At 31.7% G+C, this 23,156-nt stretch overlaps 2 protein-coding genes across 2 annotated transcripts; one reads left to right on the top strand and one right to left on the bottom strand.

Annotated features, from left to right (window-relative positions):
- The first annotated feature begins 1,808 nt into the window (after positions 1-1,808).
- Positions 1,809-6,695, top strand: LOC148204669 (conserved oligomeric Golgi complex subunit 5-like). The gene is made up of 3 exons (XM_088095447.1): positions 1,809-2,976; positions 4,224-4,697; positions 5,367-6,695. The coding sequence occupies exons 1-3, from the start codon at positions 1,891-1,893 to the stop codon at positions 6,303-6,305; spliced, it is 2,499 nt and encodes an 832-aa protein (XP_087951573.1). The 5' UTR covers positions 1,809-1,890; the 3' UTR covers positions 6,306-6,695.
- A 2,465-nt stretch (positions 6,696-9,160) lies between these two features.
- LOC124832905 (putative galacturonosyltransferase 15) lies at positions 9,161-14,738 on the bottom strand. The gene is made up of 6 exons (XM_047307238.2): positions 14,262-14,738; positions 13,083-13,126; positions 11,811-11,960; positions 10,710-11,291; positions 10,032-10,334; positions 9,161-9,854 (listed from the first exon to the last, which is right to left on the bottom strand). The coding sequence occupies exons 1-6, from the start codon at positions 14,464-14,466 to the stop codon at positions 9,555-9,557; spliced, it is 1,584 nt and encodes a 527-aa protein (XP_047163194.2). The 5' UTR covers positions 14,467-14,738; the 3' UTR covers positions 9,161-9,554.
- Positions 14,739-23,156: the final 8,418 nt, after the last annotated feature.

The following is a 23,156-nucleotide window of genomic DNA, read 5'->3' as shown; positions in this document are numbered from 1 at the left end:
ACTTCCAAATGCGGCGTGCACCTCCAGCGAGCCGCACTTCCAACTGCGGCTCTGATCCTTGCCGCACTTCCAACAGCGGCGTGCACCTCCAGCGAGCTCCGATCCAATCACGACCCACGAACCCAATCACGAACCACGAACCCAACCAAGCACATAACAGGAAACAAATATATTACATTGATGGAAGCTACTAACCTGGACGCCAGCGAGGAACGCGAGCAAAGCAGCGGATGCCAGAGACAGAGGACAGAGAGAAAAAGAGGGAGGAAGGAGGGGGTGTAGATCTAGGGTTTTACTGAGATGCGGCAGGGAGTGAGATGCGGCAGGGGAAGAAGAAGATGAGTTAAATAGGGTTTCAAATTTTATTAACCTTTTTAAACAATTCTTTTTCTCTCTCCTCGTTGACTGTCAAAGGGCACATTTGGAATTATAATTTTTTTTGGAGGTGCAGGATGAGGGTGGTGAGGTGCAGGGAGAATGACTCTACATATAATACGAGCCTCAATATACATTGATTAGACGAGTTTAGTTATACACATTATACGAGTATATTCATGTAATGATTAGACAAGTCTTTTCATACATTAATTATGCAAATACAACATAGAAAATTACATGAGTCTAACAATACTCATTAGATAAAACTGTCTATACACTAATTAGACAATAATAACCAAAAATATTAGAAAAGTCATTTCATACGTTGATTAGACGAGTATAACAAAAAAATATAAAACAATTATATGGATATATTGATTAGATGAATAAAGCAAAACACATTATATGAGTTTGTCGATATATTAATTACACGATTCTAACAATACACATTAGACGGATCACTAATATATTGATTACACGACTCAATCAGTATACACTAGACAAGTATTTTTACAAATAAAGATAAGTATGTTAATGCATTGATTAAATGAAACTTGCAATACACATTAATTTGAATATATTCATACACTGATTATATGAGTATAACTAAAAACATTAAACAAGTTTAACCATATATATTAGAGGAGTATGTTCATATATTAATTAAACAGGTATAATAAAAGATATTAGATAAGTCATTCCATATATTGAATAGATGCCTGAGTCCATCAATACATTGAGTATATGAGTCTAAGAATACATATTAGAATGTTGTGTCTATACACTAATATAACGAATTTTGCAACACAGAGTTTGTAAATACATGGATTAAACAAGTCTAACAATATATAGTATACAAGTTTATTGATTCACATATTAGACGAATTTATATACATAAGACAATTTTATCCATTATCTAATTAGACAAGCCTTACCATATATATTAGACTGATTTGTTCATATATCAATTAAATTAATTTAACAATACACATTGGTCAAATTTTTTCATATACTACTTAGACGGATTTAACAACACATATCGAGTTTGTCAATACATTAATTAGACAAATATTTTAATACACATTATATCAACTTATTCATGAACTAATTTATACTTTTATAAATTCTACTTTATATATCTTTACATGTCCTTTATACTTGTAAACAGTAAATTTTGTAAATTTTATACTTTTCATATGTTTATGTTTAATGGTATGATTCTTGTAAAATTTACTATTTATATTTTTACAAACATATTAAATTTATAAATCTATAAATCATTTTAACATTGATTCAACTTAAAATTTAATTATAGACTTAAAATATTTAATATTTTCTCCTTAACATCTAACTTACTTTTAATAAACACGTCTATATATAAAATTACTATACGTAAAAAAAAATTAGAAGGAATCAATTAAGAAGAAGTTATACCAAGAAAAGAGAGACAAACTAACTTCATAGTGTGTGCAGTGTAGTGAACAAGAGGGCCTTCTTCACTCGCAAAACAAAATGGCAATGGCGTCACCAGCGGCGGCAAGGTCGCCGGTATCCGCCACCGCATCTCCTATGCAACGCCTCTCCACCTTCAAGAATCCCTCCACCGGCGCCGCAAGCGTTACCAACCCGACATCCTCGGCCCTCGACTCTCTCGCCTCGGATCCCATCTTCTCCGCTTTCTTATCCCCGTCCTTCTCCTCCACCTCATTTTCCTCCGCTGCCCTCTCCTCCGGCTCCCCGGCCTCCACCGCCGAGAAGCTCCACCACGCGATCCGCCTCCTCGAGAACCAGCTTCGCTCGGAGGTTCTCTCTCGGCACAACGACCTCCTCTCGCAGCTCTCATCTCTCCACCACGCCGATCACGCTCTCTCCACCCTCCGATCCGCGCTATCCTCTCTCCAGTCCTCCGTCCGCCGCCTCCGTTCTGAGCTCTCCGACCCGCACCGCTCCGTCGCCGCCAAAACCGCCCAGCTCTCCAACCTCCACCTCACAACAGAGCTCCTCCAGCATTCCATCCGCGCCCTCCGCCTGTCCAAGAAACTCCGCGATCTCATGGCCGCCGAGCCCGAAAAACTCGATCTCGCCAAGGCCGCGCAGCTGCACTACGAGATCTTGAGCCTGTGTGATGAGTACGACCTTGGCGGCATCGACGCCGTCGACGAAGAGCTTGATTGGGTTAGGAAGACCGGAGATTTGCTTCGGAGCGAGGCGATGAAGGTTCTGGAACGCGGAATGGAAGGGTTGAACCAGGCCGAGGTTGGAACAGGGTTGCAGGTTTTCTACAATCTCGGAGAATTGAAGGTCACTGTGGAGCAGGTGGTGAATAAGTACAAGGGTTTGGGTGCTAAGAGTGTGAGTGTGGCGTTGGATATGAAGGCTGTTACGGGTGGAAGTGGATATGGTCCCGGTGGGATTAGAGGTTCTGGAACGCCCCACATTGGAGGAGGGGCTAAGGCTAGAGAGGCTCTGTGGCATAGGTTGGGGAATTGCATGGATCAGTTGCATTCTATAGCTGTTGCTGTGTGGCACTTGCAGAGGGTGCTCTCCAAGAAACGGGATCCATTTAGCCATGTTTTGTTGCTTGATGAGGTCATTCAGGTGAGGTACATTGGTTATTGTTTTTTGCTGTATCGGAAGGAAATTATGTCGTTGCTTGGATTCATATATGCCCATCTGTATCCACGGCACTAACACTAGAAATGATTGTTTGTTCTCTGAATGCCAAAGTTTGATATGTAGATGATAGGTACTATTTTGTGATTCTTTGGTATAATCAATTTACCAATATAATATAGTTGTGTAGCAAACACCCTTGGCTTGCACAATATGGTGAGCCAAATCTTTTTGTTTGAATTGAAGCTTGGAACTTGTAGAAATTGTTAGCTCAAACAGGTTGCTTTTCTTACATCTGATTTGGTCAGTATTGTATTCGAAACAATTTTTGTGTGTGCTTCTCCGGCTAAAAGCAGCGGATTATGATAGAAGTTTGAATTAAGTCAACAATTGTTCATTTCTGTATGTATATGTTCAGTTTTATTCCGAAGAAACTGACATGGCAAGATCGGTGAATATGTTGCACTGATGTAAGGCAATAACTTTATTCTTCATTTTTTTTCTCTCAGTCAATAATTTTCTGTGAAATACAAATCGGTGCCAGTCTTCCAAATCTTTCCTATTTTTTGGTCTTCTGTTTCCCCTGCTATGCTGTAAAGTGAAGCATATGTTAACATATGCCAGGGGGTAACTATACTGTACTACCAATATATAACTTAAGAGGAAGTAAAGAGATCAAGCTTGATTGATTGATGTTTTTGTACTTCTGTACAATTATGTGAATATGCTTCCGGCTTTATGCAACAATATATTGTCAGAGACCTTCTCTCTTTAAATGACCTGTATAGGATGCAGGGTAGAGAAATGGTAAAATTACATGCCTGGGCATTATCGTCTGATGCATTAACCCCACTAAATGGATATGGATTGCATTGAATTGGATGAGATGAGATTTACTGGCAGTCTTTTCAAAATATACCCCTCTGTATGTATTCAGAGTGAAATAAGGTGATCAATATTTTAGATGTACAAATAAGGTGATTTGATTTTTTTTAATGAGGTATTTTATCCTAGGTTTGAAATTTTTTTCTATCTTATACCATGTAAAAATAAACAGATCTAATGGACTTCCTAGTTCCTGGCGCTCAGTCTTCATTATTTATTTTACTTTACAGTATTGAGTTCTTACTGAGGAATATTGATCATACTTATTCCGGCTGATATTGTTCACACTTCCTAATTTTGTATTGGATATTTTTTCTCATTTTCTAATGGTGACTGCTGCTGCATAGGAAGGTGATCCCATGCTAACAGAACGTGTGTGGGAGGCCATTACTAAGGCGTTTGCAAGCCAAATGAAGTCTGCTTTCACCGCTTCAAGTTTTGTTAAAGAGATTTTTACAATGGGATATCCGAAACTTTACTCCATGATAGAGAATCTACTTGAAAGAATTTCACATGACACAGATGTTAAAGGAGTATTACCAGCTATCAATTCGTCTGGGAAGGAGCAGATAATTTCAGCTATTGAAATATTCCAGAATGCATTTTTGGCTCATTGCTTGAGTCGCCTTTCAGACCTAGTGAATTCTGTATTTCCAATGTCTAGCCGTGGCAGTGTTCCCTCCAAGGAACAAATATCAAGGATTATAACACGCATTCAGGAAGAGATAGAAGCTGTTCAGGTGGATGCACGTTTAACTCTTCTTGTTTTGCGTGAAGTTGGCAAGGTTTTAATTCTTCTTGCAGAACGGTCTGAATACCAGGTAAACAGATATGACATTATTGTATCAAAGGTGTTGTATGCTGTTTGTTATATTTTTAAGCACTACATTAATTGGTTCAGAAAAGAATTTGATGCTGTCTAGCTCATGGGTTTTCAGGAAGACCACCAACTTTAGCTGTTGCAAAACTTACATTTTTGGAATAAAGAATATCTTTACAAGGAAATTATGGGTACACAGAAAAAAGGAAAATCAATTTGGCTGCATGCATATATTATACTAATATTAATGAATTGCTAACTGCATGGATATATTATATTGGTCTTGTGCTGTATCATATTCAATTTGTACTATTGTAGTTATCAGCAACCGTTCAAGTACTGAACTTACATGCTCATTTTTCTTTTTTTGGTTAAATAATTAGTAATTTGGCTAGACGTATGCAATATTTTGCTGATATTACTACCTGAAAGTGTTATCACTGGTCATGATATGGTGAGACGTAATGACTGATGATAGGTATTAAACTACCTAAAAAGTGCTGATGCTGTATGTTTTCTCTGCAGCTTAAAGACTCCTCTTCCCTTTCATTGTGTATGAGTCCTGCAATATTTAGAATTCGGAAGTTTATATTATTCAAGAGAAGGATGAAGCCTACGATATAAGCAAAATTAATTACTAATACTTAAATCATTTTCATTGTTATGGCAGATATCCACTGGTCCTGAATCACGTCAAGTAAGTGGCCCCGCTACACCGGCACAGCTCAAGAACTTTACATTGTGTCAGCATCTTCAAGATGTTCATACACGAATATCATCCATGCTTAAAGGAATGCCTAGTATTGCTGCAGATGTGTTGTCTGCTTCATTAGGTGCATTATATGGTGTTGCCTGTGATTCTGTAACATCTTTATTCCAGGCAATGTTGGACCGTCTTGAGTCTTGCATACTGCAAATACATGATCAGAACTTTGGAGCGCATGGAATGGATGCTGCTATGGACAACAATGCATCACCTTATATGGAGGAGCTCCAGAAGTGTATTCTTCACTTTCGCAGTGAGTTTCTATCAAGGTTGTTGCCTTCAAGAAATTCTGTAGCTCCCGGAACAGAAAACATATCCACCAGGCTTGTCCAGAGTATGGCTTCACGGGTTCTAGTATTCTTCATCCGACATGCTTCCCTTGTCAGACCGCTTTCAGAATCAGGCAAGTTGAGGATGGCTAGGGATATGGCTGAATTGGAGCTAGCTGTGGGCCAAAATTTGTTCCCTGTTGAGCAACTTGGTGCACCATATCGAGCACTAAGAGCATTTCGTCCACTTATTTTCTTGGAAACTGCCCATCTTGCATCGTCTCCTCTTCTTCAAGATCTGCCACCGAATGTCATACTACATCATCTGTATACCCGTGCTCCTGAAGAATTGCAATCACCAATGCAAAGAAACAAACTAACTCCATTGCAGTATTCGTTGTGGCTAGATTCTCAATGGGAGGATCAAATCTGGAAGGGCATCAAAGCAACACTTGATGATTATGCTACAAATGTAAGGAGCAGAGGAGATAAGGAGTTTAGCCCTGTTTATCCTCTCATGCTTCAACTGGGTTCCTCTTTGGTTGAAAAGGATCAGACTTCCTCAAAGTCTTGATACAGTAAATAATTTGTAGTCTAGCAAATTCAACCACATCAGCGACTTCCCATATGTGCTTCTTGAGAGTTCTTGAAAGGGTTTTGTTGTGGAAACACGATCAAGAGGCTGCCAGTTCTGCTAACAAGCATGAGGTAGAAGCGTTCAAGTGATTTGTAGTTTTTTTTTCCTTTCCTTTTTTCATTTCTTTTTCTTTTTTTTTTTTTTATTTTTTTTTTATTTTTTTTTTATAAATGGAATTACTATTGTTGGTTAATCTCCATTTTCCTGATTAATTGTTGTTATATGCAATGTAGAGAAATATAGATTTTTGATGGAAGATAAAAACAAGTGCTGTTGTATACTCCTCGTGATTAATGGACATGTAATATATTCTTTTATCATTCTTTACCTAGGTTTGCGAATCTCTCCACCTATAGTCTAAACTATAGATCTAATTATTTATCAATTTATTTTTCTGAATGGAGGCGATGAAAAAACACAGGACCAAGTAATGTAAGGATAAAGGATTGGATGGTGGTGAAGAACCTTCGAGCTTATTTTTCAACGAAAAATGCATTCTAACGATTTAAGATTATTAGACTGAGTTTTATTTCGCAACAATGTTATGAGAAAGAAAAGACAGTTTTAGTAAGTGATATCAATTCAATCACATGCCATTCACCTTACAACATAAAGAGGTTTCTTTAATTATTATCAGGAATTCTGTTCTCACGATGGAGTAAAATAAATTAATTGAAGTCCATTTCTTTCGTGACAGAAATCGATGTTGTTCCTAAATGACCCAAGGAATATCAAACTCCAGAAAGCTCAATTGTTGTGCCTTAGAGGAACCAATTAAAGGTTACAACAGGCCCAGTTGAGCAAATCTCCCATACTTCTACTTCTGTTTAAAAGCTTTAAAACATGGCATATAAAGACTTCAAAGCAAATAAAATGAAGCACAGTGAAACTAAAATCTTTTTAAAGTAATGTACATAATCCATTATCAAACTTGGCTTTCTTGTGCTANTCAGTGTAAGACCGAGCGCTACTCCGTACGAGCATTTGGGGTGAGACCAAACACTTACTTAGAACAAACACTTGGTATAATGCCAAACGTTATTAAGCTTATAGAAAATGGGTTTGATTAATATAGTCATATACTATTTGAGTGGGGTTTACGAATAATCAAGATATACAAATACATATATTTACCACATTCAGGTTCATCACCGAATACTCAGATGCAACTACGCTTGGCCGAACGCTCAAGCCCAGTACTATCACAAGAAGACGCTCGTCCTCAATTAGAATTCTTTCCAAATGAAAGAATTCAATTTCAAAAGAGTCTACTAGAAACACCGAACGGTCAAAGACCGTTCAATGACGAACGTATATTATCATAGGAAATTTCATATTCAGGAGTCATTTATCTTCAAGTCATTTCTCATTACATAATTTCATAACTTTATAAAATTCATATCATAATCAATTTGCCTACTTCGTATAATCCATATCAACATTCATACAATCCAAACATATCAATCATCATGCATTATTTTCATTTCAGTCCATTAACAATCGTTCATTCAACATAATACACATACAGATTAAATTAAATAAGCTTCCCTTACCTCTGAGCGTGAACGATCGTCCTAGAGACAGGATACGCTTCGTCTGACTACAGATCTTTGTACCCTGACGTTCCACAACTCTTCAAACTAACCAAACAGCCAAAAACCAATAGTGGTTCAGACAAGGTAACAACATGCAACCGATACTTGGTTTGCATGTACCAGAGAACGGACGGCTAAAGATGGGAAACTTACCAGTTCAGAACTCGAAGCTGTTCGGTTCAGAATGAAGCTCAGGGCGCCGGAAACGACGCTTCCACGGTGCCTGAATGGTGATCGGAGAAAAGAAACGGTAAGATTTCTTAGAGAGAAGGGAGAGTTTTCTAGTGAGAAGGGAGAGTTTTCTAGTGAGAAGGAGGAGAATTTGAAAAGATCAGAGTTTGGAGGAGAAGATGCATGCAGAGAGTGGGACGTGATTTTTCTAAAAACTCAGTTTTGCTTAAGACGAACGTCCGCTCATCTGCTGACACCTGCATTTCACTATCTGATTTTCGAATCCTCGTTGCTTGACACCTGGCGTCCGTTCAGAGGGGTTTTGGGTGCGTTTTAATGAGCCTAACGGGAGTGGCTTTGGGTGCGTTTAACGAGGCCTGACAATATTTAATTAAACTTAAATATTGTATTTAAAGTTTAATTATTTTTTGAATACATAAATGTATCTTTTTTTTCTTTCATTTCTTATAGTAATTTTTTTTTATATTTTTAGTTCATCTATTATTATGATAAAAATATATGTACTTTAATACTTTAAAAAAACATATACTTATCATTCATTTTAATAATATAATAGTATATTAATACTTTAAATTAAAAAATTAGAAAATATAATTAAAACATACATATATTGAGTGTAAAGTGGTTGGTTTTTATTGATACTTAAAATATGGCTTGAATGTTGAAATGTAAAATGATTGATTGTGATACATTTTAAGGTTATCATGTTATATATTAATTTTATGTGTTATTAAAGTGAGAATTACTTGTTATTCTAATGGTTTGTCGAGTATTTACACCATTATCATATATTTTAATCCCTTTTAACGTTTAAATAGGATAAGATTCATCCTTTTCAGCTTTTCACAATTACGCTGGAAATAGATAATATCTAAAATGGTTTAAAGATCAAGCCCAAATAATTAATGTAGAAAATATTTTTTTTAATAAAGTGTAAGGAATTTGAGAACCCTTGCTATAAACTTAAAAGCCAAGAAAGAAACTTAAAATCCAACAGGATACAAATGCTGTCTACTAAGACGATTAATATCATAATTTTATAAAGAAATTACATTTCATACTTAACTGCTGTAGCTTCTTCTGGCAGAGTATTTTCATGTATAGAATAATTAAGCTATTTGTATATGTATGGACGATTATATATATGCATGAATGCATGTTACAGGGACTGAAGGCAAAACCTTCTTCTCTCTTTTTTCATGCATTATTCATCATTAGAATTTTTCATCTCGTGAGACTTTTTTATTTTTTTCAGATTTTTCATAAAATTATAATTTCTTATCTATATTTTTTTTTTAAAATTACAGAAAAATATTAGTAAAAAAGTCCCACAACTATGAAAAGTTCTGATAATGATTATTGGTGGTATCTGAAGATGAACTTTGGATCTGTAATTTCTTCACTCTATAATGCTACATTTCCTAATAAAGTTATGGGAGAAATTTACGTATCTATTCCATAAAGTTCGAACCTGAGGTAAACCAATTTCGAGCCAGGGCTTTGCTGGGCCATTGAAATGAACAACAGAAGCACCTTCAACTCTCTCTAAGCTATTGCTCATTTCTTCTTCTGATCGATACTCATAACCCAAATCAGTGACCAGCCATAATGAATCTATGGGCTGCACTTCACCCTCAAAAGCAATCAAAGCAGGTCCAACAACTCCAGGATTCCACAATGTCAACCCAGACTTCACGTTCTGCAACAAACCAAATCGTATGCATGTAGTTTAATATCATAATCACAAAATTAACAGAACTAAACAGCACCCTTCATGATATAATGAATTTAATGAATATCTAAAGCACAATATTTCTTTCTCTCTCTCAAACATTTATGAATGCAATCATACATGAACGCCTCGTACAATACTTACAAGCTTCAACCAGTAATGATAAGTCTCAGTAATATCGGATCTCCTCCAAGCTTCAAGATCAAATATATTCACGCCAAAGAGCCATGCACACTTGTCACCATCAAAGTTGGATGATATGATAGGATGCGAAAAGTTCAAGAAGTTGACGTATTTGTTTCCACGGCAGCAGCTATTCTCACACCATGACTTGAACACGGAACCACTCACTTTGCCATTAAGATCTAGTTCCCACAAAAAAGATATGTCCTTCTGTACTACAACATCATCGTCCACCAGTACAACCTTGTTTAGATCTGGAAACAGCTGTGACGGACCACAAAAATCACGAAACATGTCAAGTTCTTACTAAGTCCTTAAGACAGCACAAAAACCTTGACACTGCTGCAATTACGGTCGCTGACATTTTTTAAAACCTTGACATTTTTTGCCTTGGTCCATAAAATTCACATTATGAAACAGTCATGAATAATCACTGAACATTTGTTTTGTTTAATCTCTAAAATCATAGGAAAGGTTTTATATTGAGGTAACAGTGATCTCATATCATTCCTTAATATATTGCAGATATTTGTGGTGGCAGACGCCACAAAACCCTTGAAACGCTGACACCATTTTCAAAATCCTCGATGTTAGGGCTAGCAAGAAAAAATAAGAAAGAAAAGATAACTAATTAGTTACCTCAGGGACATAGAGACGGAGTTGATTCAACGAGGAAAGGCTGCTTGGCATTAAAGCTTCTAAATATCTGTTATCCTCTTCATTGTGCTCAAGCTCCTTCTTTTTATAGTTGTTGTAGTAGTGCTTCCAAATTAAATCATTAGTTTCCAGCATCTCTGTGACACCATCATTCACTTCTTTAGACCAATCATATTGGTGTAAGCCCCTAACCTCAATAACTGCTGAATTAATAGAGTTGATGGCAAACCAGGTGTGCATCGGAGTATAAGTTTTCTTGTCGGTGACAACGTGAAAGACTAATCTTCCAGGGTTGGCTGAGTTTTCAAGGGTGGAAGCTACAACAACTGAAGCTGCAAGGACGTTGTCTGTGAGGAGAACTATGTGGTGAAGTGTAGGGTCAACAAGGCGAGAGACATGTAGAGGAGAAGGTAGACGAGATCTGGCCATGGCATTTACAGTGTATTCTTCAGCCAACTTCAGACAAAGACAGTGCAAACCTTTGGGAACTCCCTGCGACGCTATATACCAATTAAGTGACTCCTTCTTTCTAGCTGATTGCACCTCACGTTCCATCTCTGATAGCTACGTATACATATCAACATAATCAGTGACATTTCTAAGTGTTATATTAGTTAAATTAGTAAGTATTTGTATAATTTTACTTGTTTTTAAAGTTCTCTGTCAAACGTACTTATAAGAATATGATTCCGCTTCCCAAATAATTTAAGACCTAGCATAGCTCAGATGGATTTTGCCATTCATAGTTGTAAACAACGTTGTGTTCAACACAACAGTAGCAGTACAGTACAAGCTGCATGGCAGTCCATAATTGAAGGAAGAATTACATATAGAATAATAGTTAATAAATGACAAATGTAAAAGCTAAAGATATTTTCTAAACACTGATTTTTGTCTCACCCCTAAGGTTTCTTAACCTATATTCGATATATCGAAAATTTTCAAAAGAGCTATGAACTCGATGTTTATATTATTTTTAGTCCATTGCAAACTACCTTCTGGTGGATCAAAAATTATGGAACAGTGAATGATACGTAGTTATCTTAAGAAGAAGTGGCTAAAATAAAGTGGATATTTGTGTACCGTGGCTTTGGTCTTGAAAGCAAATGCCTTAAGGTCTTGTTTGGACGCCAACACTTTGACAAGCTCGTTAAATGACTGTGTTCCTCCTTCATTTGCCTTATTACCATCATTTGCCTCTATTAGTGCTCTGGTCAGCTCTTCTCTCAGTTTCTTCATGCATGTATATACACACAGTATCATCGTAAAAACGGGAATGAAAGTCACGGGAATGTAAAATATGAGTTCTCATTACTCATTATTTGTCCATGCATACATTTTTTTTTACTATAAAAATTTAAATGCATTATAAACTTCACTTATTTACAACATGTTATTATAAATAAAAGCATTCCTCTTCTTTTATCAAAGTGTTTAAGTTTTTCCAGTCAGCTTTATAAAATATTGAGATAGCAAAACTGTTTTATAAGGATGTAAAAAGCAAGTACCTGGGTGATACTTTTAATATTTGAATTTACGTCTAATAACATACCATCTTAAAAATTAACACCGTAAAATTTAATTTTACGTTACAAAGAAATTATGAAGATTTGATATTTTATTTAATATTTTCTAAGCATGGCAATCTAAAAATTAAAAAAGTTCTAAGGACAACGGAAATGGAAAAGTACTTATTATTATCAAAATACATCTCTGAATCTTTGTAACCAAATTTCTGAAGTTTAATTTATTGAAATTTTGTATCAAACAATGGATTACAGTTGTTTTGTTGTGACCTATAATTATCATTTGAAGTCTCTCTTCCAATATCTTATCTTGCCTTATTAATTTTAATTAATGTCATTACCATATTTGAACGCCCCGCGAATGCCTATGGCGGAGATTCTGAATCTTTCACGTTCTTGTTTATAGTGCTCGTATTAAAATCCAATACTAACATGTTATAATGTTTACTCTTCCTTCAATATAATTAGACTTCAATATAACATTAACTAAATAATTCACACACTTAATTATATATATGTATCTATATTAATAAAATAATATAGCAAAATTAATTATTCAAATCATATTAGGAATTATTCATGACTGCACATTTTAATAAATACGAAAGTTAAAAACTTGAAGAAAATAACAAATATATATTTTAGTGTCCTGATGATTTCATAAAAATAAAACATAAAATATTAATTTCAACATTATCCAGCTCACCCTAAAACGAATTAATGATAATAATTTATTAAAATAGGTTATTCAAACAATACGTGTTTATCGAAATAGTGATATGATACAAAATGTCCATCAGAAAGGATTAAAATTATAGATTGGCTCTACCAGATTGTCGTCACCTCCGCCGAAAAATGTCGATCCCACGCAATCTGTGACAATTACAATGGTCACAAATGTGAGCTCATTTTAAAGATGATTTTATCTTTAATCGTTCAAGGTTTTTTTTTTTTGTCGTTGAAAGATAGAAGAATGGAGGAGACTTTGAAAACTGTGTGCGTCAACTTTCGTTTTATATAAACTGATAAAAATAAATACATAATATGATACATTTATAAAGTAGATTGTAATTAATTTGATTCCAATCGAATACTTTTTGGTATTTTGGAAATTAGAAATGGTAAGACATTATGACCTAAAATATAAAAATCAATTATTGATTTAGATTTAATACTGATTAAGAATTATTACACATTAATAATTTACAATATTATTAATAGTTAAAAGATAAATCTAAATTGCACTTAATATTATAATGATTATATTCTTTCATTAAAATTAGAGTTTTACCTGACTGACATATATTAACCTTTAAAATCAATTTTTATTATTTCTTATTGAGGAATAGTACCAAAAGCATTTATAACGCTATTCCAAAATATTAAAGATATCCATATACATGAAACTTAAACTATTATTTTCACTTTTTTTAGTAAAAGAAACATAACATTTTAAAATGCAAAACGTATTTAAATAATACTATCATTTGAAAATATAATAACTGATTTAAAGTTTCGACATTTTTAATTTTTATATTTTCGTATTTAAACTGTGTACAAAATTTTTTTTTATCTAATTAAATTGAAACAAAAAATGTGAATGCATGTGTTTAAAAGCTCCAATTATACAAAACATATTCAATGCATTAAAAAATATACTTCTCATTAAATAATTCATTTAAAAAAGTTTCCAAATAATATTATTAAAGAAATCATCAACAGAATTTTAAAAATGGTAAATTAAAAACATTATGTTTGACGAAGAGGAGAAATGGAGAAGAAAAATAAAATAGTAAATTTATGCATTTATTATCTTGAAAATAAGTTGAAAGAAGAGGTCTTCTCCATCATCATATGGTGCGGTAGGTCGTTACAGATTCGGTGGGACTTTTTTCAACACTCAAATTCATATGTACTTTACTTGTCCCACAATTAGGTTAACCGTTAAAAAAAAAGCAGATATAATTCAAAATTATGAGCGAAAATTGAAAAGGAGTCGGAAATTTACCAAAGGTGGAGCACGCCGCAGAAGATTCCACCACCAAAACAGCTACTCTCACAAAGCCCAGCAGCAACACAATTCCGAGAGCCACCACCGTCCGGTAGGAAACCCGGCGACCGACGATGGTGTCGGCAGGAGCAGATGTCTTTGCGGCGGATTTGGTAACAGCGACAACTCTTTTTATCTCCTTCGCAGATACATAGAACTTCATCTTCCGAATTCCATTCGTCTCTACCGAACTTTTTTCTTAGTTCCTCCAATATCAAATCAGCACCAGATCTGAGCCACTTACACTCACAAGGAGATGTGCGTGTTGCATTCGCATGATTTCAGGGTTTCGATCGTTTTTTCTGTGAGGACGACGAAAAGAGGATATTGAATCGAATCGAATAGAAATGAAACGAGGTTGAGTTCTTAGGGCGATAAGAGAATAGTTGTAGTTGCAGACAAAAGAGCTAGAAAGCGAGTGGAAAATGCGAAAATCAAAGTCGCGGGAAATGATTATATTGCAGAGACAAGTTGGTGTTTGAGGGGATTTACAAACTCACTTTTGCCACTGCTTTTCTCCTTATTTACTATTTTGACACTCCTTCACCGACACCTCTATTACGTGCTGTGGCCACGAATTCTTTCTTTCAAATCTTTTTCCTATTACCACTATTTTCATTTTCTGTATTTCTCGATTAATAAATTATTATATTTTTATTTTATAATAATTCCTCTTATTTTCCATGTAACAAATGATAGTACGATGCCAAAAGCTGTTTACTAACTTCAATTAAATTTAACCATTTTCTTGTTACAAGAAACTCCCAAATCCTTAGATTAATTTGCAAATATTCAATAAAAATCAATATTTTTTATTTAGATTATAATTTATTCGCTTACAATTTTCATTAAAATTTCCAAATGATACAGTATGCTAAATGTAAACTTGTAATACTGTATTTTGGAAATCCAATGAATAGTTGACAAATAAGTACTGTCACTGTACCACTTTAACTTCTTTATCATTTTCGAAACTAATGTTGACAGGTCGGTGATTCTATCTGAAAGCTCCACGTGTTGTTCCATTTTTCAATGTAGAATTGTGCTCTTGTAAATCATGGCAGTATTATTGAATTGTATGAGCGGAGTGCAATAACGCGCATGACTGAATAAGGGTTGAAAACGATCATAAGCAAAATTTAAGTGCTAAATATTTTTATTTTATTTTAGAATAATTATTAGTTATTACTAAAAGATTAATACAGTAAATAAATGTAGGACATTTCCATAAATTACGAAGGTTTTAAACTACAAATTTTAATATTTTTTTCATAAGTAATACCTATCTTAGAAAAAGTAGCCAAATTTATATTCAGAAAATATAATACATATTTATAATAGTAAACAACATTTTAAATTTCTGGTATGTAAAGAAATATTTTAAACTAGTTGGAAATTTTATAATTAATTGAAGTTGCTAATTGACTGTCAAGAGCTGGACAACTTGGCATGGATTTTATCAATGTTCTAGTAATTAACAATTGAGTTTTGGATGGAGATATGAGAAGGAAGGAATCTACCCCTTAGTGGTTTAATTATGATTAAATTAGTAATACTTAAATAACAGTGAACAAAAATAAAATAATATCTATAATTTGTAATATTAAAGAATAACTCATAATACTTGAATTTAATAACACATAATGACATTTATTTCCACATATAACTAATATAATATCGGATTAGAATTGTTTCAATCATTGTGATTTTGTGTTTTTAATTTTAAGAAAATTATATAGAAAGGTTTTTTTGGGTAAACAGGTCCAAACAATATTAGCCAACTAATTAATTATAAAATTAGTTCTATGACAGTTTTTCTGTAAAACGATGAGTAAATGAACTGGTTTGATAATGAGTTTCTGTTTGAATCAGTCTAATCCGACTATTTATTTTTTAATATATATAATAATAATAATAATACAAAAACGTGATTATTTCGTTTTGTTTAAACATTCGTAAAACTATCCTTTAAGGTAGTAGTACTGTTTTCATCTTTTCACATATAAAACTATTTAAAAAATCCGAAATTTATAAAACTGTTACAGGATAAATTAATGCATTAAAATTAAAAACATAAATAAGGTTGATAAAACAAGCCTAACTTAAGGAATTAATCACATATGATTCAAAGTCTGATTTCAAAAATAATTAACTAAATAAAAATAAGCTAATAACAAGTTGATTCATTTACTCTTTATACATTAATTGAGAGTTTCACGAGAAAAATTGCAGACAAAATTGTTGTGCATTTGCAGGCATGATGGCAAAAAGGAGAAAACAAAACTTACAAACTGAGATTGAAAGAGAAGAATAACAGACACAGCGCTATGAGAAGATAGATGAAAAGTATTTTGATTAATGTGAAAAAAAACAATACAAAGATATAGGCGTTAATGCCTATTTTTACAGAGAAAAAGAGAAAAACAGAAAAAAAATAAACAGTTACACATAACAATAAGTAGTTGGTTAGGGATGATGATCAGGAAACCGAGCGTTGGAATGAGGAACCGAGTGGTGAAAGATGGAACCAAGCAGTGGAGATGAAGAGCCGAGTGGTGAAAGATGAAACCGAACGGTGATGAAGAACTGAGTGGTGGAAGATGGAATCGAGCGGTGATGAATGAAGAGCAAGTGGTGAAAGACGGAAGCATGAATGAGACTGAGCGGTAATGAGTATGATGGAGACCGAGCGATCGATAATTAAGTTGAGACCGAACAGTAATGAGTATGATGGAGACCGAACAATCAATAATTAAGTTTTTGAATTCTGAAAGAGTTTATCTTCTATAGTAAACAAATGTCGAATTGATAGAATTGTTTAGTTATTTTTTAAAGTGCTTAATTGTTATTTTGTAGTGTTTTAATCAATTTCATAAAATAATGTTAGATTTTTGTCTGCTTTTATCAATCTTTATTTATTTTAATTATACATGTTATGAATGTAGGAGACACAAACAAAATTGTTTCAAGTAGTATTAAAATTTTTAAATAAATAATAATGTTATAAACAAGTTGTAGTTTTTTTAATGTCAATTAGATGAAAATATTAATCTATAAACCTAACCTAGAGTAAGGTTAAAAAATATAAATATATATATATAGAAAATAGACTGGAATATGAAATAATTTTAACTTAGGATGAGACCAAACTGGGCAAACATAACATCAATTTTATGGGCACCTCTCATACCTATATTTTATCTAATTATAGTAATATTGATCTAAGTTAATGATGATTTGCGTGTGAAATATCAGTAACTTGTTATTGAACGCAAACTTAGAAAACAAATAGTGACTGTAGGTTGGATCTTACTACACTGGGGTTTTATCCCAACCAAAAAAATTATTACTAGTAATGCGTGTTTAGCCAAATTTTGAAAAAACGTAGAGTTCTAAAACTTACGGTAAGTGGTAGTGGTTGTATACTTAGAAAACTAGATAGTGCTGCAAAATCAACCCAAATATAACACTGCATTTTGTAATATGTAAAAACAAGAGGAAGAAAAACAAATGTACATAAAAAAAAAAAAAAAAAAAAAGCGTGCTATTCTTTTTTGCGTGATTTATCTTCTTCCTTTTTTTTAATGTTTTAATTACAATAAACAACAAATAAAGTTATATAAAATAAAAATGAAGGTTATTCTATATATGTAGAATTAGGTATATGGTTTGAGTTAAAAGATGGTTCATTTTATCTGCAAAAAGGTTGTAATTGACTGAAATGCTAGTTCATTTAAAAACAAATATATTTTATCTATATTTATTTAATTTGTTTAACATGAGAGTTTACGATTCGGGTATGTGGTTTACTTTTGGTAGAAATATAAGATAAAGTTAAAAGTTTTATATTAAGTAAACGTCAAAAAGTTAAATAATATATAAAAATAAATACATTTTCTTATATAAATAATTCATACCTTATAAGTGATAAATCTTCTAATTTATTCTAATAAAAAATTTCAACTCAATATCAAACTTGATGGTTTATCTTAAATGATAGTATGTCTCAATAAAAAAAAATTCCAAATCCTTACCGATTCATGCAACAATTACTTGTTTCAAATATTTAATGTGTGACTGAGATTACTGAATATTTGGATAATTACTACTTGGACTTCATAACATAGGGAGTGATTTGAATATTTATATTTTTTTTATGTGGAAGATAAGGATATTGAGTAATTTGTGTTGGAGTTTTTTTTTTTTGTCTTTCTCAATTAATTAGTATATTTTTAAAAAAATATGAATTGAATGTATGACTTGATGTAGTTTATTTTACCCAACTAATGTATTAGATATAAATTTAAGTTTTGGAAATCAGTATATATTTATTTAGTAGGTTAAACAAAAAATTAAGTGTGCTAAGTTTATGTTTGAGACCTAATTTATGTTATCTTTCAATTTAAATAAGGCTGTATAATTCCCTCTTTCACTCTACCCCAAAACAATATATCAATGTGAGAAGAAATGGGTTAAAAAATATTACTTCTGACACGTGGGCTTGTGATTTAGAGAATTCAAACCAAATTTTTTGGTTCATGAAAAAGTAAATAAAAAAAATACAACTAAATTTTAGTTTTGCTCAATCTTCTATTTTTACTGCTTTTTTATTATTCTCAAAACTTCCAAAACTTAGAATATAACAAAATTATTCTCAAAACTTCCAAAACTTAGAATATAACAAAATTATTCTCAAAACATACAATATTTAATTTTTAAAATTCAAAGTATGAAAATAGTTTCGAGTTTAGTTATGTTAGGTGGATCATGGTGGATTGAGGTTTCAGAGATGAACACATTACACTACAAAAATAATGATGTGATGTAACATGGGTTTATTTCCGGCGGTTTTAAGAATCTCTTGAAAATTCTAGTGGTTTTATTAAAAACTCCAGATAAATTAAAAATATTTCCTTTTATTAAAAAACACCTCTCTACTTGCTGCAATTTAATAAACCATCTTAAATATTTATATCGTCTAAATTGTGACACATATGGGAAAATAATTATAAAAAAATTGATTTTATAGAAATAAGTAAGTTATTATTAAGTGAAAAAACTAACATTGTGCTCGTAAAAGGTGATTTTACTGTTGATAAAAACCGTGTGAGATCTGTGTAGTTCATTTCAGCATGTGTCATGAGGATGGAGCAACGAAGAATTGAAGGATACCATGTTTTTGGGTCACCCGCGAAAGGTTTGGATTTTGAGTGATTTATGTCAAAATGTCACGTTTGTCTTCTATTATTTCTAAAATGACCAAGGGTATTTGATTTCAACGACACGTATTTGGTTCTATTACAAGAGTATTCGATTCTAGTTGCACATGTTCGGTTTTATACTTAACGTTCCAAATAATTATATTAAAAAAATATTTTGATAATCTTTAATTTTTATCAATAAATTATTATTATTTATTTGTTTCATTAGTCAAGTATTAAATTTTACAAACTTTATTTTTAAATTTATTTTCACTCACCTTCAAATTTTTTAAAAAATTAATAATTAATTTATTCTTAAATCTCTTCAAATTCACCTGTTCTCTTTTTGAAATCCATTATATAATATGAACACAAAAAAAAAAATAAAATGAGAGATGTTTGTTGACGAGACAAAAAGCTAATTACAAGTGATATGTGAAGTAATTGAAACAATGTATAACAATCTCCACCAACTTTAAGATTGTGTTCGCATCAGATTGTACTATTCAAGAGGAAAAACTAGGACGGATTTGCGAGATAACTGCGTTCGTTTCAGCCGATATACGAAGATGAATTTAAGTTGATTTGTGAGATATGCACATTTTCATCACCCCGCTAATACATTCAAATTTGCAGTAATTTTGATTGAAATCTCAACTTAAAATACCACATTAAAATGTAAGCAGATCAATTCCGAAGGCCAGAGATAATGGCCGGGAGAAGGTTGGTATATGGTGATTGGAGGTTGATGGTTGTTATCATGTTAAAGATGAAGACGAAGAGTTATTGAAGATGAAGAAGATAAAAAAACAAAGCTCGAAGGAGTTGAAGAAGAATTGTATTCAATTTTGAGGGTGTTGATTTGTGTTCCCATCTTTTAGCATTCAGCTTCAGTAAACAGAACAAATGCAACTGATAATTTTGAGGGTGTTAATTCGGTTCCATTAAACTCCTTAATCGATTCTCATGGTAATTTATTCAATTCCAACCTCTCCACGCTTTCTCCACTTGTTGACGTGTGTCCATGCAACAACCCAACTTTTCTCCATTTCCTTCTTATTTCTATTCTTAAAAACAACTTTTTACTTTATTTCTCTTTTACTTCCATCTAATACTTTATTTCTCTTTTACTTCCATCATATATATATTTTTTCAATGTATATTTTACTTCAAATAATAATAATAATACTAATAATAATAATACAATTTTTTTCATTTTAAAAATTAATTTTTATTTTTTATCATTTTATAATAATTTTTACAATTATATATAATATTAATAATTATCATTTTATATTATTTATAGGTTTAATAGGTTCGGAGGTCCCTATATTTGTGGGTTTCGTTTCAATTGGGTCCTCCAATTTTGAAAGTGATCAATTTGGTCCCTAATTTAACAAAATTGAGTCAATAATACCCTTTCCGTTAAATGCAATGGACGACATTAACGTTTTAAACATGTGGTATGTTGAAGTATCCTTCAAATAAAACTGTGCAACCTGCAAATAAAAGGATGCCTCAACATGCTACATGTTTAAAAAGTTAACGTCGTCCATTACATTTAACGGAAAGGGTATTATTGACTCAATTTTGTTAAATTAGGGACCAAATTGATCACTTTCAAAATTGGAGGACCCAATTGAAACGAACCCACAAATATAAGGACCTCCGAACCTATTAAACCTTATTTATACTACTAAAAATACTTTAATAATATTCAATTTTTATCAATTAAATTATTTTTTTTATCTCGATCAAAACTTACACTAATTTTCATAAATTTTATTTCTAAATTCACTTTCACTGTTTGTTTTCTCTTAAATTCATTTTTCAAAAGAAAAACAGCCTGAAGTGTAAATGTAAAGAAACTCTTAAACTTACTTAACTTGTGTTTCTGAGTGATATGATAGCCAAGCATTGATGTAATATTTGCGTCAAATTGCGTATATCATATTAACACTTCTCCAATTGGTAGGTTGAGTAAGTACTTTCAGTATCTTATTAATTCTTTATTTAAAATAATTTAATGCCTTATAAATATTTTTTCTCTATTTCATTTTTTTGGACCAGTGAGGTTGTTATGAAAATTCTCTACCATAATGAAACACCACCATAGTCAAGATCATCGCACAAAGTTAAAAAGCATTTTCTCACTTTCTCCTGTTCAATATGAATTAGAGTAACAGTTATTTAATCTGAAAAAAAAATAATTATTTAATACTCTTTTCATTATTTATTAAATATTTATTTAAAAATATTTGAGTATTTTAAAATTTACGGTATTCTCATGATATTCACAAATATTTTAAAAAATATATTTTACAAAATTTTAAAATAAAATATAAATAAAATAACTTTAAAATATAAAATATAATATAAATTAAATATAAATTTAATTTTAATTTTAATTTTTTAATAATAAATATCTGTCATATGCAAATATTATAATAATACATATACTCGATTCGTTTATAAATAAAGATTAAAATAATCATATACTCGATTGGTTTATAAATAAAGATTAAAAGAGTCATTATTCATACGTAATAAATATTTATAAATATCAATTATATTTATAAACATAAGTATTTTTATATTCTTAATCAAAATCATTGTATGCATTTGATTTTTACATGTCTGGATCAATAATCACACATATAATTTTGATGAATACGAAAATTCATCACTACTAAGATAACATTATTATTTATCATGGACACGATTGATTTGACGAGTACAATGGATGTTATATATATATATATATTATGTAAAAGAAAAAGAAAACAGTCAATTCACAATAATTTTTTAAGAATTTTTATTTTATATCACTTACGTTGACAACTTACTTTAACGAATATTTTAGTCATTAAAAAAATTAATTTTTATATTTATAAAATAAGGGAAATTTTGAAAGATAAAATAATGAAGATAAAATGTGTATAAAAATATGTTGGGTGGCAAAATAGTAGTATCCAGTTTATAAAATAAGCAGAAATTTCTTATTTGTTTTAGTACTGTGTAATAGATGTGGCTCATATCAGAAAAAAAATAGAGAAAGAAGGAAGAAAATTGAGCTTATTTTTAATGAATGAAAACTTTAAACTCGATCTTAAAATTTTCAGACTTTTAAGCTTATTAACGAGATAGTTAATACACATTAGAAGTCTTTATTTTTTCCGTAAAGATATAAGTTAGTCAATTAGTTTAGTTTACTAAGTTTATTTTTTAATAAATTATTGATTTTAAAAGTATGTAAATGTTTCTTTTAAGTTTTAATAGATTAATAAATGATTTTTACTAGATGAACTAACATGAATATTAATTTTTTTATATGTTAAATTATTTGATTGAAGTTTAATCTGTAAATATTTATGATTTAAGGTATAATCTTATTATGTATTTTCATATTTCAAATAACATATAGAAAATTGTAAATTTTGTAGTCTGTTTTGACATATATCTACTTGTAGACTGATGAGCTATCGTTGTCTGTGGCTTCATCCGATGATGTTATATTACGTCACCATTTCAATGATTTGTCAGGCATTATTTATTGGCTGAGAAATTTTATTTTATACAATTTATTTATAAAATAAGATAGATATTTAAATAGTTGTAGTAATTTTTTAAAAATAATATTACTACTTTTAGA

Source organism: Vigna umbellata, chromosome 1 (genome assembly GCF_029865625.1).
Source record: "Vigna umbellata cultivar VRB3 chromosome 1, Vumbellata_1.0, whole genome shotgun sequence".
NCBI classification, from domain to species: domain Eukaryota; kingdom Viridiplantae; phylum Streptophyta; class Magnoliopsida; order Fabales; family Fabaceae; genus Vigna; species Vigna umbellata.
Note: the sequence above shows the minus strand (reverse complement) of the source record. Positions and strands in the feature narration are given on the sequence as shown.